This window comes from Lissotriton helveticus, chromosome 9, assembly GCF_964261635.1.
Source record: "Lissotriton helveticus chromosome 9, aLisHel1.1, whole genome shotgun sequence".
NCBI lineage: Eukaryota > Metazoa > Chordata > Amphibia > Caudata > Salamandridae > Lissotriton > Lissotriton helveticus.
This window is the reverse complement of record NC_136070.1, coordinates 161614300-161630206: the sequence shown is the minus strand read 5'-3', so window position 1 is coordinate 161630206 and position 15907 is coordinate 161614300. Positions and strand designations below refer to the sequence as shown.

The window sequence follows — 15907 nt, the reverse complement described above, 5'->3', positions numbered from 1 at the left end:
TGAATCCATAGTTTTTTTGCTCACCACACCACCCCAGTTCAGATATGGCCATATGCAAATCAGCCTTGACCCTGTGCCTCATGGGAACAGTCCAGCCCGAACTGCCAAGCCATGTCTTCCCTGGACCGGAATCAAGCATCTTGGACCGGTTTCTGGCTATCAGCCGTCTTCAGCCAGGATAGCTTGACTCCAGTGGCGTGGAGAGCACAGGACTCACGTCTTAGCATACCCGTCCCACTCGGGGTGACAAATGCAAAAACAACACTGGCAGTAACGGCATTGGTGCAGGCGCTGGCATTGGGAAGGCTGATAACTGCAGTTGTCGAAGGGTGTTGGAGCTGCTGTGGAGGGGGGGCAGTGCATCGTGCACTTCACTAGCTGTGCCCCTGGCTTCTCTGAAGGTAGAGACATCAATGATGGCATCACTGACGGCATCAGAGTTGTTTTTCTGTCTAACTTTAAGTTTCTTCCAGCTCCCAACAGCAGGAACAACCTCCAGAGGCCCAATCCTGGAATAGTCACCTACCGGCAGGCCGGTAATCCCAGCAGTGGAGTTCAGGGAAGCTGGTAGTGAAGTCTTTTTGTTCCTGAGACTTCATAACAGGAGGCCAGCACACACAACCACTTGAAGTTCCAATCTTTGTCCTCTTCCTTGGCAGAAGTAGCAACTGCAGGCCAAACCAGCAAAGCACACAGCAAAGGGGCAGTACTCCTCCTTACAGCTCTTCAGCTCTTCTCCTTGGCAAAAGGTTCCTCTTGAAGTGATCTAAGTCTTTGGTGTTTAAGGTCTACTACTTATAGCCAATTTTGTCTTTGTTCTTCTTGTGGCAAGGGTCTTCGATCCCAGTCCAAAACAAGTCTGTCCTCTCTAGTGTAGCATCACTAGAGGAAGTGGAGACAGCATTGTTCAGAGGAGACACTGCCTATTCTTCCCACTACTCTAAATGCCACCATGGTCTATTCAGCTCAGCTCTGGGTCACCCAGGAAAGGCAGTACACATCTCAAGCACTCCCTCCCCAGTCTACAGTGAATGCGCATCCCGGGCCCCTGTCACTCTAAAACGAGACTGTCAAACCACAAACCAACAGAAGCACACATAATGGTTAAATAAGAAAATGATCACTTTCTAAGTCATGCCAGTTGACTGTGGGACGATTTACCGTTGGAACAGAGAAAACAACTTTTAAAACACAATGTGTGCAGCTTAATAATGCAGCCTCCAACTAACTACGGCATTGAAAGTTCTGGTTCCTAACGCTGCAAGTCATTTGCGTTTGAAGCAAAAAAAGAATTTGAAAATATTTTTCCGGTTGCCCTCCACACATTTCAATTGTCCAGTTTTGAGAAACGCTCGACCAACATAAAAAATAGAATTCCCACTGGTGCAATATTTGTCAATCTCAGGTTACACCGTACCTTCATGCCCTGATGAAAATCCCGTGAATAACCCCAGGGATTTGAAACGCATCAGCTCCTTTCAGTCTTTTCCACATAGTGCCATAAGAAAACTTTATATCTCTGGAGAGTTTCTACAACGTTAAATGTACCCCACGGAGCACTAATTTTCCCATGTGGCTACAGTTCCTAAATAATTAGCCCAATGTTTGGTTTGTGAGGAATTGCCATTACCAATGTAGTGCTGGTGTCATTTTGTGAATTTTGTCAGTTGATCATTGCTTTTGTAAATACGATTGCACATTTATAGTTGTTTAGTTTCATTATTGTTTTGTTTATTGATGTATGATAATCACGTGTCATGTTTGCAATATGTATTGAACCTCAGACATGAACTTAAATGTTTCAACTAAATATGAATTTATCATGAATTTACTGTGACTCTTATACAGAGAGCATATGAACTAAAGGTCAGTGCTTGTTCCGCCTAAATAAATAGCGGAGCCAAAACTGACAACCAGGTACCCTGTTGTTTTCAATTGACTTGTGGCATTTCCAAACTCTTAATTTAAAAAACATCTTTACTAAAAGAAGTATTATTAAATTCTGAGTTCAGAGAGTCTACACTCCATTTATCTATCTTGTCCTAATGGAAAGTTATGTTTGTAAGATGTTACAAAGTAACTCCCATGTTAGCCTATGGGACAGGTAGCCTTTCAAAAGTGAAAACGAAATTGGCAGTATTTCACTATCAGGATATGTCACACACACTAGTACATGTCCTACCTTTCATGTTCACTGCACCCTGTCAATGGGGGTACCTTGGGCCTACCTGGGGTTGTCATGCATGTAGGAAAAGAGATGGTTAGGGCCTGGTAAGTGGTTGCACTTGCCAGATCGACTTGGCAGTAAAAACTGTATGCATACACTGCAGTGGCAGATCTGAGGTACATATGAAAGGCTACTTGTGTGGGTGGCACAATCAGTGCTTCAGACCCAATAGTAGCATTTGATTTGAAAGCTCTGTGCACACTCAGTGCACTTTACTAGGGGCTAACCAGTAAATAAAATATGCCAATCAGGGATAGCCAATCATGATAAAAATGTACACCTTGTGCACGTGCACATTGACACTGATCAGCAGTGGCAAAGTGCCCAAAGCATCTTTGTCAGCAAAAACAAAATCCAGCACAGCATAAAAAATACAGGAGTTAGAGGCAAAAAGTCGGGGGATGTCTGGGGGCTCCATAGGACCCCTTCCTTTCTCCAGAGCGCTTCTGTCAGTGCACCTCCTGAGAGCTTCTTTGCCTTTGCACCCATTTCTCGATACATGTGGGCACAGAGGCAAATGAGGGAACGCCCTCTGAAGATAGCACTGGCGCTTCAAGTGGGCCAGCGCTCTCAGTATTGTAGAAAGGGACGCAAAAGTGTCTGCAGCCGCTTCTGTAATACTAAACTGCTAAGGGGGCATGCAAAGCAGGCACAAATGCCTGTTGCGCCCCTGAGGCACTTTCATTATACAGCCCCTGGTGGTCCTGGTACCAGTTAATATAGTTTGTGAACTTTAACAAACAAATAGTTTTTTGTGGACTACCAGGTATACTCCTTTAGCTTTATTATTTATGGCTGTGGGTTGTGTCCTGCCTTTTCTGAATGAGTCAGGGCTGTGCCGAATAGACCTGGTTTGCATTCAGAGTAGGGGGAGGAGTTATCACTTATTCCTGACTAGGCTCGGTCTGCATTTAGAGTGGTGGGAGGAGATTTCCCTTGCCTTACACAATGCTGTTTGCACCTCCTGCCGGGCGGCTGCACCAGAGAGGACAGAACTGGTTTAGACTGGGGTCAGAGACCCTTGCACAAACAGAAGAAAGACAATTTGGGGAATAAGTATTAGGCCTAAAACCCCTGAACTTTAGATTATCCTTGGAATTCAAGAGGACCCTTTGCCAAGGAGAAGAGCTGGAGAGACTGAGGAGAAATACTGCCCATTTGCTGTGTGCTGTGTGGGGTTGGCCTGAAGTTGCTGTTTCTGAAAAGGAAAGGAGAAGGACTTTGGTTTGTGCTGTGTCCCCTACTTGAAGGAGATCTACTAGGGCCTGTGTGTGCTGGCCTCCTGTTCTGAAGTCTCAGGGACACAAAGACTTCACCCCACCTTCCCTGAACTCTGTTGCTGTGAGTTCTGACCTGCCAAGGGGTGCCTGTGCTAGTTTTTGACCTCTGGAAGTTGTTGCTGCTGTTTGGGAGCTGGAAAGAGAGATGGAGCTTGAAGAACTACAAAAGGGTTGCATCCCTCTTCTTGCGGCTATTTTATCGATGCATCTCCATGGCGCAAGAAGATTTTCCACGCATTGTCGCGCCACTGATAAAACTGATGTAGGCCTGCCTCTGCTGCAAGAATCGACGCATCGAGGGGACGCGGCTGAAGAAAACTGATGCAGCACCTCTTACCGCCACCACATCGATGAAGCCTGGATTTCCATGCATCGCACCTGTGCGGCAAGTTTTCCTGATGCCTCACCTGCGTACCGGAACCGTCATGTCTTCTCCGGCGTGCAGCAGAACTGTAGCATCGCCTCCCCAAGGTCTCAGGAACTGACGCATCGCTTTGTTTTTGACGCTTCATCATTCTGTGGCTGTTTGGCCTTGGGAATTATGACACAAGTACAGGTAAAAGTACTATGGGAATTATGGCACAAGTACTTTGTGTAAAAGTCACACATCCATAGTTTTCTTTTGTACAAGTTCTTGAAACCTTTTGAAGGTCATATTTCTACCTGTGTATGTTGGATTTTTGTCATTTTGGTCCTGTTAAGTGTAGATAAATATGTATTATTTTCCTAAACTGGTGTGGTGTCCATATGAGGTTTTTCACGGTGTTACTGTGAGTTTTGGTACACATACTTTACACATTGCCTATGGGATAAACCTGTCTGCTCGTGCCAGGCTCCCAAGGGAGTTAACAGGGGTTATCTAAAATGCGTATCCCCCTTACCAGACTACTGACTAAAAGTAAGGGTTCCTATTTGGACAAAGGTACCTACCTCTGCCAACTAGAGACCCCCATTTCTAACATGGGTGTTTCAAAGCACCAGGGCCACAAACAGAAAACGCTACTAAGGTTTACCAAACCACATTGCTTGTATTAATTGTGGGTAGCAATTAATCGCAAACATTGTATTCTTTACTGAACTTCCTTACTGTTACACTATTTTGCAAATGTATTGTTGTAGTACATTGCTTTCATTGCAGAAATCTATGGATATTCATGATTATTCAGTGATTATGATCTGCATATCATGTGGGTGGCAAGTGGCTATAGTTTCATTGGCTGTTAAGATGAGGAAAGGCTAGTTTACAGATTTCTCTCTGTTTGGATAGTTTTTTACACTCCCTTAAAGCCTGATGATTGGCTCCTAATGCAGTAATGTTTTTGGTTCGTCTCACCCCACAGTATTTTGATCCATATCCGCTAATGCACACAGGTACAAAATGGTTACATGCACGTTCTTCCAAGAAATATGGTTTCTGGAGTGCAGTAAGTGTGTTATTGCCGGATCTGTATGCAGCACATTAATCTAATCTTTGAGAAGTTTATATCAGAGGGCCTTTAACCAACAAAGTAGCATACGTTCTCAGAGGGAACAAGAGGAATTGTGGTCCATCACCATACACTCTCCACAAAGCGGATGCATGGTCACTGTGTGTTTCAGTTGGAATCTCTATGTTGAAATAACCTCATATGTAAAGTAATAATTCACTCACTAAAATGGGGATTCCCTTCTTTTTGTATACGCTTTCTGAAAATGTTGATACCAAAACCATGGCTTCCTAAGTTTGTTCTTGGTAGCACATTTAACAACATGTACTGACATGATTGGGGTACTGGCCTTTTTCTTTGAAATGGTGTTCATAAACTTCAGTCCAGATAACTAGTGCTACACAGGCCGCAACATATAGCTGACTTCTAATAACTCCTTGGCAATCAGAACCCATGAATTGTTTGAGTCATTTTTAATTATCATAGCTGAAGGTTTTACCATAGTTATTGTTCCTTACATCATGTCTATGTTTAATATTGTTGTACAGTAGAAATGTGACGTTTTTAAGCTAGCATATAAAATATTAAACCATATGTTCTGCAGTGCTAAATTTGTAGAAGAATAAATGCCAGGCTCAAAGTTTTGCTCAGATGCCTGTGGCTCGCTTTACCAAAAGTCAGGCATGTCAAATACCAAGCTTGAGTAGTCTTGGCTCCACCTCTGTCCTCTTTCCAATACCACCAGATATGCCCTTTCCTTTTATCTCACTCATTAATATTCCTCTTCATCTGCTTTCTTTCTTTGTCACTATTTTTCCATCTTTCTTTTTCTCATGATTTCCCTTTTGTGTTATTTTTCTGTCTTGCTGTAACTCAAAGTCTGATGAGGAAAATGTGTCTGTCCCCAAAAATGAGCTCCAGTGGGCCCAATCACCAACCACAGGCTCAAATTAGACCCTGGATCCCTGCATCTCTGACATGAGGTACCCTCCTTACTCCGCCTACAGAAAGATTGGGTGTCAGCAATATATCTGTAAAACAATGAGTATATTGAGTTTGTTGGAACTGGCCCTTTTGGCAGGGTTATCCCCAAACCTATTTTCCCTGACCTGTGGCTGTTGGCAATAGGACTCTGCACTTTACCACTGCTGATCAGTGCTAAAGTGCATATGCTCTCTGTGTAAATTGTTATTATGATTGGATATACATAATTGGCATATTTGTATTACCAAGAAGTCCCTAGTAAAGTGCACTGAGTGTGCCAGGGCTGCTGATGACAAATGCTACTAGAGGGCCTGCAGCACTGAATGTGCCACCCACATGAGTAGCCCTAAATGGTGTCCCAGGCCTGCCACCACAGTGCCTGTGTGCAGTCTGTGAACTGCCATGTCCTCCTGGTCAGTGTCCCCACTGACCAGGCCTAACCCTTCCCTTTCTGTGCACATTGGTTACCCCTATGGAAGGCCCAAGGCACCCCCTTGGGCAGGGTGCAGTGTATGTGAAAGGTAGAGCATGTACTTGTGCAGGTGACATGCTCTGGTAGTGAATTACAGCCAATTTCGTTTTTCACTGCTGCAAGGCTATCTTGCTCTATAGGCTATCATGGGGGATGCTGGCTACAGTGGCTACTAGCATATCTTCCCATAGGAAAAAGATAGGACATAAAAGTCTGGTATCCCTGAACTCAGAATGTAATAACACATCTTTTAGGAAAGGTGGTTTTTAAATCCTGTGTTTGAGAACAGTACTTTTAGAAAGTGGCTGGTCTCTTGTCTGACCTTTCTGTGTGCCTTGCCTGGTTTGTGAATTGACTGTCTGGTTTGTGAGTGACAGGGCTGGGGGATTCCAAGAGACAGAATGAGTCCGCCCAGTGGTGAATAGAGAGATTTGCATCTAGATGGGAGGGAGGAGTTGCACCTGGGACCTGAATTGGACTGTGACCGCCCCCTACAGTGCTGGCTCCACCCCCTGTGGTGCATCTGATGTCTCTGCCCAGCACTGTGAAAGGAGAGAAGGAATCATGTCAACAAAGTGCTCCAGGGCTGTGCTTTCCCTCCACAATGCTGGCTCCACCTCCTGCTGGGCGGCTGAAGACCCTGCCCCTCTCTCTGAAAGGAAGGGAGAGGCCAGGAATACAAAGTGCTCAAGGAACACCCAGAACTGGTTCAGACCGGGCTCAGAGCCCTCCTGCACAAAGAGAACAAAGACTTTTAGTGGTATATGTACAGAACCCCTGACTACAGAAAAATAGATCATCCTGGAATCAAGAAGGAACCTCTGCCAAGGAGAAAGCTGAAACTGAAGAAGGAAGACTGTCCTGCTGTATGATGCTGGATTGACCTGCTGTTGCTTTGCTGCCAAGGAGAGGGGAAGGACTTTGCTTTGTGCTGTGTCCCCTTGCTTGAAGGAATCTCCCAAGGGCCTGACAAGAGCTGGCTCCCTGTTTTGAAGTCCCAGGAACAAAAGGACTTCACCCCCAGCTTCCCCGAGCTCTGCTGAAAGAGCTCTGTCCTTCCTGGAGTGTGTGGCCCATGTGTGGTGCCTCTGGTTTTTCACCGCTACAGCTTCTGTGCTTGGAACTTTTTATCGCTAACAAAGGTACTGTGGCTAAAACGTGACGCAACTGTGGATAATTTTGTCGCTAACCTTAAGAACATTAAGAACTCTTTTGCAACCATATTCTTAAACTGTGTATGTTGGATTTTTGTCGTTTTGGTCTTGTCTAGTTTAGATGAAATACCTTCATTTTTCTAAACCATTGTGTAGTCAGTTTGTGGTGTTGTCACTGTGTTACTGTCAGCGTTGGTACACATACTTTACACATTGCTTTTGGATAAGCCTGACTGCTTTTGAGGGGGTGAGCAGAGGTTATCTAAAGAGTGTTTCCTCCTTACCCTGACTAGAAGTAAGGGTCCCTATTTGGACAGTTGTACCTACCTCTGCCAACTAGAGACCCCCAGTTCTAACAGTATTACATATGAAAATATATGTGGGTTATAGTACCCCTACTGTATATTTTAAGGGTATTGTAAGTCACTGATGAGGTTTTTGATCATATGGAGGACGAGGGTGCACTCCTTCATGAGGTCAAGGAAATTTGAGGTTTTGCTACCTCAAAAAGACAGGTTGAGGAGATCAAATCCTATGTTGGGGTCAGAAATTATATATGAATTAATTATTAATTACTTGCAAAATACATTTTGCAGCTGCTGAATGGGAATCAGAACAAGAAGGGGTATTAAATGAGTACCCCATTTATACTTCCAAGTCACAGAGGAATGTAGCAATGTTTTGTGAGTGTAATTGTGGTCACAAACTAATGACAGAATACTGACCTGTCAGATCCAGTGGTAGGCATTCGCAAAGTGGAAACATCTATGACTGACAGTTTTCACTGCTTGAATGATGGCTGCTGGCACTGGTTGAGCAATCAGTTGTTTATATTCAAGCTACATGTTGCCCCCAATGTCATTCACAGAATGCCAACTTTTATTTTTGAATGCTACCCCTGTCGCTTTTAGAAACAAATGTTGGCATTCAATGAATGATCCAAACCAAAAAGGAGAAGCGTAGAGGTACTGATAGAATCACCCTCCAAAGTAAGCTTTTATAACCACAGAGATTCTATCAAAGAAAAGTGAATGAGTGATGTTTTTATATATATTTTTATCATTTACAACAGGGTGCTAGGCTCTCTCTTACACATGGAAAGATGGGAGCACAATGTGCTTTTTAAAATACCCCTCACACTCTAAAAAAACCAAGTAGAGTCATGCTTCATCATAGGGGTCTTCCCGCCCCTATAACGGGACGGGGCGTGCTACGACCAGATGAAATACGCGGGAGCACTAAGATGTGACAGAGGCTATGTGTGGGTGTATAGGAATCAGTGAAAGTGTAGGGACCTAACACTAGTGAGTGTGTAAAAAGTGAAAAATTGAAAAAGATTAAAAAAATTCCCTGGCTTGGTAGAAAAAAACAATTTTATTAGCTTCTCCAGCTGGGAACATTAAGAAGGGGTTGTGTGTAGCATTAGCCACTACCTTGTCGACATGTTTCGTAAGCAGTCCCCTACTGCTTACTCATCAGGACCAAAAGAGAAGTCCCTACTGGTATTTACTCAGTTTCTAACAAGTGATGCCTACTGTCCTATAAACAGCCAACAAAAATAAGTTGGCTGTTTAGGCCTCAGGGCATGAGTTGGCCCAAGTGAGGCAGGAAAAAACAACCTATTATGGTCTCTGTAAGGAAAAAGGAAGAGAAAGACCAACATAAATTTATGACTGGACATTGTTTTCTGAATGGAAAAGAAAACAAACAGACAAACGAACAGGTTTTTTGTGTAGAGGACCACAATTTCAATTATTCAAAGCGGTTCTTTTTTCATACATGAAAATCAACATGTAATTATGTGTCTCTCGGTATCACTGCCCTTTGTGGGAGACAACAATGGTATCGTTTTGTCGGGACCTTTATCGTAGTGTCACACACACACAACAACAATCGTGACTCAATGCATTTACAACAGACTAACAGAAGAGAGGGGAGGGGGACCTCCTTGCTAATGTTTCTGAAATAATAATGGTGACATACTTGTCTCAGCAGTTATCTATGCCCCATGAGGTTTTGCAGACGAAGGGTAATCTGCGCAGTTTACTATGGAAAACAAGGTTTCATTTCAGGTGTTTGTTTCAAAAGCGCAGCGAGATATCAGTGCGTTTTTTCTGCCCATGCGACCCGTTTTTTAGAGACTCAAGGTCGGAGTCTATTACTTACGTCTCTGCTGCAAAAAGAAAGCATTGTTCCTACCCCCGTGCACCTCTGAGGATTGCCGGGATCAAGTGACACGGTGTTTTTGAAAGCCACTGTGCTTCCGCATTCGTTACGCGCTGGGTGCCGCCCCTTTCCTTGTGCTAGAGCGTCAACCATCTAATATGGCGGCGTATTTTTGGCACGGCGGAAGGGCAGAGGAAGCAGAAGTCTTTTTTCTCTTTTCTCGATATCGTTTCAACAGCATACAAGTGAAGCGATCATTTATATACCCTTGTTATACACAGATTCCATGTGGATTACAATTGATACAGTGCTTTTTGATGTATTTCAAATTGTTTTTAAAAGGGTTTTGTTATTGATACAGCAACATCGTAGTAATTGATATTTCCAAGAGATAGGGGGCTGAGGCTGAAATGCTGGTTATAGCAATATATGATCGAAGGCTTTCTTCGGGGCTTGATACTTGTTACGACAGTAGATCTGCATATATGGTGATTGCGCAGTATGCTTATGCAGTAGACATAAAGACTTGTCACATGGTTAGATCTCATAGTTAGTAGAATTGACTACTGAAGGGAGGTACAGTAACACTAACCTACAATTGGCTCCAGGGTATGTCATCGTTTAATCCATGTTTGTGTGACTGGATGCGAAAAACCCATTGTTGTTCTTTTTCCAACAGAAATCTCTCACTACTTACTAGTTCTATTACTGTCCATTTGATTTCCTCGGGTTTGTGGTTCATTTCGAGGAAATGGTTGGTCAATTTTGTACTTGTTTTTCTGCATTTGATTGTGCTCTTATGTTCACCAATCCTTACTTTGATTGCCCTGCTTGTCATGCCTACATATTCCAGTTGGCATGGGCAGGTAATTAGATATACAACATTCGCACTATTGCAGTTACTGAATGCCCTCTGCTCCCAGACGGTGCCATTCCTGAAAGTTATTTCTTTGCTTTTCTTGGTTAATCCGCATACCTTGCATCCGCCACATGGGTAGTGACCCTGGACAAAGTTGGGGTCTCTTTGTATGTTGATGTTCGATGTTGGTCTTGTGTGAACCAGGACATCCCTCAAGCTCTTTGCTTTCTTGTGTGCGAACATGGGTTTCGATATGTCTAACCCACCACTGTTCAGGATTTTCCAATTCTTGTTAATGATCTTGGTAACTAGATTGGAACTGGTGTTATAAGTGGTCACGCAGATCGGACGTTTTTCTTCCTCTTTTGCTGTTTTTTCTTCCAACAGGCTTTCCCGGCAGTTATTCCTTGCTCGTGTGTAGGCCTGATTTATAACATGGTCAGGGTACATCCGTGCTTTTAGTTTCTTTTTAAGGTCGCTTGACTGGGTTTTAAAAGTCTCAATCTCAGTGCAGTTCCTGCGTAGGCGCAGGAACTGCCCATATGGTAGATTGTTGCGCAGATGTTTAGGATGGAAGCTATTGTACATGAGGAGGCAGTTCTTGGAAGTGCTTTTAAAGTGAGTCGTGGTCATCAATTTCCCGTCTTTGGGAAAGATATTTAGATCCAGAAAAACCAAGTTGCTCCTGGATACTGTGCTGGTGAACCTTAGGAATTCGTCCTGCAAATTTAGCCAGGTTAAGAACTGTTCCGAACCCTTTTCATCTCCATCCCAGATGATAAGGATATCATCGATGTAACGTTTCCATAGTTTTATCTTTGGTCTGAATGGGTTATTGGGGTTCAATATTTTTGTTACCTCTAGATGATGTACGTACAGACCAGCTATACTAGGGGCAAATGTACTTCCTATACTGGTCCCGTGCTTTTATATATACAGGGTGCCTTCGTACTCAAAAAAGTTCTCCTTCAAAGCCAATGCACAACAGTTCATTACCACATTACGCGGTGTTTGGTATTCCCAAAAGTCCTCAAACAGGACATCCTCAATGATGTCTAGGGTTGCTTGGTGGGGCAGGCTAGTATACAGACTTTCAACATCACAGCTGATTAGCAGCTGGGATTCAGGGTCAAACCGTATCTCTTCCAGAAGGTTCAGCACTTCTTTTGTATCCTTCAGATACGTAGATGTTTTTTGGACCATTGGTCTTAGAAATGCGTCTGCAGATCTACTGTCGTAACAAGTATCAAGCCCCGAAGAAAGCCTTCGATCATATATTGCTATAACCAGCATTTCAGCCTCAGCCCCCTATCTCTTGGAAATATCAATTACTACGATGTTGCTGTATCAATAACAAAACCCTTTTAAAAACAATTTGAAATACATCAAAAAGCACTGTATCAATTGTAATCCACATGGAATCTGTGTATAACAAGGGTATATAAATGATCGCTTCACTTGTATGCTGTTGAAACGATATCGAGAAAAGAGAAAAAAGACTTCCGCTTCCTCTGCCCTTCCGCCGTGCCAAAAATACGCCGCCATATTAGATGGTTGACTCTCTAGCACAAGGAAAGGGGCGGCACCCAGCGCGTAACGAATGCGGAAGCACAGTGGCTTTCAAAAACACCGTGTCACTTGATCCCGGCAATCCTCGGAGGTGCACTGGGGTAGGAACAATGCTTTCTTTTTGCAGCAGAGACGTAAGTAATAGACTCCGACCTTGAGTCTCTAAAAAACGGGTCGCATGGGCAGAAAAAACGCACTGATATCTCGCTGCGCTTTTGAAACAAACACCTGAAATGAAACCTTGTTTTCCATAGTAAACTGCGCAGATTACCCTTCGTCTGCAAAACCTCATGGGGCATAGATAACTGCTGAGATAAGTATGTCACCATTATTATTTCAGAAACATTAGCAAGGAGGTCCCCCTCCCCTCTCTTCTGTTAGTCTGTTGTAAATGCATTGAGTCACGATTGTTGTTGTGTGTGTGTGACACTACGATAAAGGTCCCGACAAAACGATACCATTGTTGTCTCCCACAAAGGGCAGTGATACCGAGAGACACATAATTACATGTTGATTTTCATGTATGAAAAAAGAACCGCTTTGAATAATTGAAATTGTGGTCCTCTACACAAAAAACCTGTTCGTTTGTCTGTTTGTTTTCTTTTCCATTCAGAAAACAATGTCCAGTCATAAATTTATGTTGGTCTTTCTCTTCCTTTTTCCTTACAGAGACCATAATAGGTCGTTTTTTCCTGCTTCACTTGGGCCAACTCATGCCCTGAGGCCTAAACAGCCAACTTATTTTTGTTGGCTGTTTATAGGACAGTAGGCATCACTTGTTAGAAACTGAGTAAATACCAGTAGTGACTTCTCTTTTGGTCCTGATGAGTAAGCAGTAGGGGACTGCTTACGAAACATGTCGACAAGGTAGTGGCTAATGCTCTACCACACAACCCCTTCTTAATGTTCCCAGCTGGAGAAGCTAATAAAATTGTTTTTTTCTACCAAGCCAGGGAATTTTTTTAATCTTTTTCAATTTTTCACTTTTTACACACTCACTAGTGTTAGGTCCCTACACTTTCACTGATTCCTATACACCCACACATAGCCTCTGTCACATCTTAGTGCTCCCGCGTATTTCGTCTGGTCGTAGCACGCCCCGTCCCGTTATAGGGGCGGGAAGACCCCTATGATGAAGCATGACTCTACTTGGTTTTTTTAGAGTGTGAGGGGTATTTTAAAAAGCACATTGTGCTCCCATCTTTCCATGTGTAAGAGAGAGCCTAGCACCCTGTTGTAAATGATAAAAAATATATATAAAAACATCACTCATTCACTTTTCTTTGATAGAATCTCTGTGGTTATAAAAATTCAATGAATGATTTCAGGAAAATGTTGGTATTCAAAGAAAGCAGATGCAGGGATGGCAATCTGTTGTCCTTCCAGACAGCCACTCCTGCTTTAACCACCAGTTGCAGGGCGTCACAAACTAATATAACATGACTGGAGTTTTTGTGACTTCCTGCGAAAGACAATTTGCACTGCTATATAGCACATTAATTACAGCACAAAATCAAGGTGGGGTAGCAAAGCATTTGGGGCCAAATGTACGACCATTTTTGCATGCGCGAACAGGTTTGCGAATTAGTTTGCGCATGCAAAAACAGCAAGGGGAATGTACAACCCTATTTTGTGAGTCGCAATTTTGACTCGCTATTAGGAAGGGGCGTACCCTTCCTAATAGCAAGCGCAACCCTAAGTAAGAATGTTTTGCATCCGCAATTGCGGGTGCAGAACACTCGCAAATTACAACCCTCTTCAAGAGGGTGGCAATGCACTCGCAAAAGGGAAGGGGTCCCAAGGAGACCCCTTCCCCTTTGCAATTGCAGGGAAAAATATTTTTAAGGGCAGTCAGTGGTCCAAGGGACCACTGACTGCTCTTAAAAATGAAACAAAAATGTTTACTTTTTTTTTTTAATGCATCCCGTTTTCCGTTAAGGAAAATGGGCTGCATTAAAAAAACTGCTTTATTTAAAAGCAGTCCCATGATGGTATGCTGAGCCCAGCAGGCCACCATACCTGGGAGGGCATGCCGTTATCAATGGGGTCGCAAATTGTTCGAGGCTCATTAATATTCATGAGCCTCTCAATTTGCAACCCCATACAAATCACAAACAGCATGAAATACACTGTTGTACATTGGAAATAGCGCCTCGCAAATTGTGAGTCGCAAATAACTCACAATTTGCAAGGCGCTATGTCGTACATCTGGCCCCTGGTCTGTAAAAACACCAAGCACGTTCCAACCCTACCTTTGTGCATCAAGCCCTAATTTGGAAGAAACAATGGTGGAGATAGAGGGCAGGCTACAACAGAGGGTAAACAGCAAGATCTGAAAGAAAACATCTAGGCTCTAGAGCATGAAAGACATATTTTATACTTTGAACAAAAAAGTTAAAAAGAAAAACTTAAACAAAATGTGCATTTTAAGTTTTTCAAGGCAATGCTGTCTTCCACATGTCCTTACTGGGTAGAGAGGCTGCTCTAAGGGTTTTCAAGCACCCCAGGGAAAAGGATATGGTCCAGTGCTTAATTTGAGCCAGTGAATTCCAGTGCTTAGTACCAGGATTTAATTATTAGCACTGGCTCTAATGACAGTCCATCACATGATGGCTCTGTCCATCAAATTTTGAGATGCCTACAACACCAGTGTTCAATAAGACATTTTAGATTAAAAATAAACAATACCTGCCGCTCACACCATTATTTTAGTTTTGGGTGGGCTGGAGTAGTCTGAATTGGCACACTTGTAGGAGTGTGATTGTTAGTAGTTATGATGGTACTGTCATTGGCAGCGTTCTTAGAGGCAGTTAGTGGTGCAGGCTGCAGTGGCCTCCTGAGAAGGGCCCTGACACTTAGAACCCGATTCACAAAAGTAAACTGAGACGGAAGTCTAACTTTAAGACTTTTGGTATTCACAAAGGACATTTACTTCTCCCAAATGCCCTTTGTGAATACCAAAAGTTGGACTTTATAACTTTCAGAATTCACAAAGGGCATTTACAAGTAGGAAATGCCCTTTGTGAATACCAAAAGTTGTAAAGTTAGGCTTTCACCATATTTTACCTTAACTTTTTACAAATGATGTGGCCTGATTGCAATATTTATGGCTCTGCTGGCTAATGCAGGCTTCTGTTAACAAAACTAGGGTTGGATGGCCCTCTTAAGTGGAGATGTAATACTCCTGTGAGGAGGACCAGCATTATAGAGTTCTCTGTGTGCACTGGTCATAGGCACACTTGAACTACATGCAGTGCACAATCTCACTTTGGGTACTTTGTTTGACACATGCCTATCGTTTCTTAAATTTCTGCTTTCTTTCCTTTTCTTACGTTTTCTGCTTTCATTGTTCTGAGTTTTTTTAGTTGTTTATGACTGGTTTGTTGATCATGACCAATAAGTGCAGTTTACCTCGCTTTACTATATTGTAAAAAATGCATAATATTCATGTATTATGAAATACGTTCCTGGCTTTAATATTAGCCTCTTCTAAAGTAATTCTGTGCCATGCTTAAAGAAAATCACATTAATGTGACCATGAGAAAAGATGTATTTACTGGGTTATACATTCAGCAGTAGTATTCCTGTGATTAAGTCAAGCTTTGTTTTTTAATCTTTCAATTATTCATTGATAGGTTTTTTGAATATTTTCCTGCGCCTAAAGGGACAAACTGCTTTAGAAAATCCAATATGGTCTGCAAAGGGAAACAAAGGCGAGAACTGGAAACAGGCACATGTTAACATACATCCAACCACATCATTTCAGGTA

At 42.9% G+C, this 15907-nt stretch overlaps 1 protein-coding gene across 6 annotated transcripts in view; it reads left to right on the top strand.

Moving 5' to 3' along the window:
* MDGA2 (MAM domain containing glycosylphosphatidylinositol anchor 2) overlaps positions 1-15907 on the top strand; it is a 1540171-nt gene that overhangs the window by 1512914 nt on the left and 11350 nt on the right. For all 6 annotated transcript variants that reach the window (XM_078659694.1, XM_078659693.1, XM_078659692.1 and 3 more), the window contains one exon: positions 15774-15904. In XM_078659694.1, the coding sequence (XP_078515820.1) occupies positions 15774-15904 (131 nt within the window). The remainder of the gene's footprint in view (positions 1-15773; positions 15905-15907) is intronic.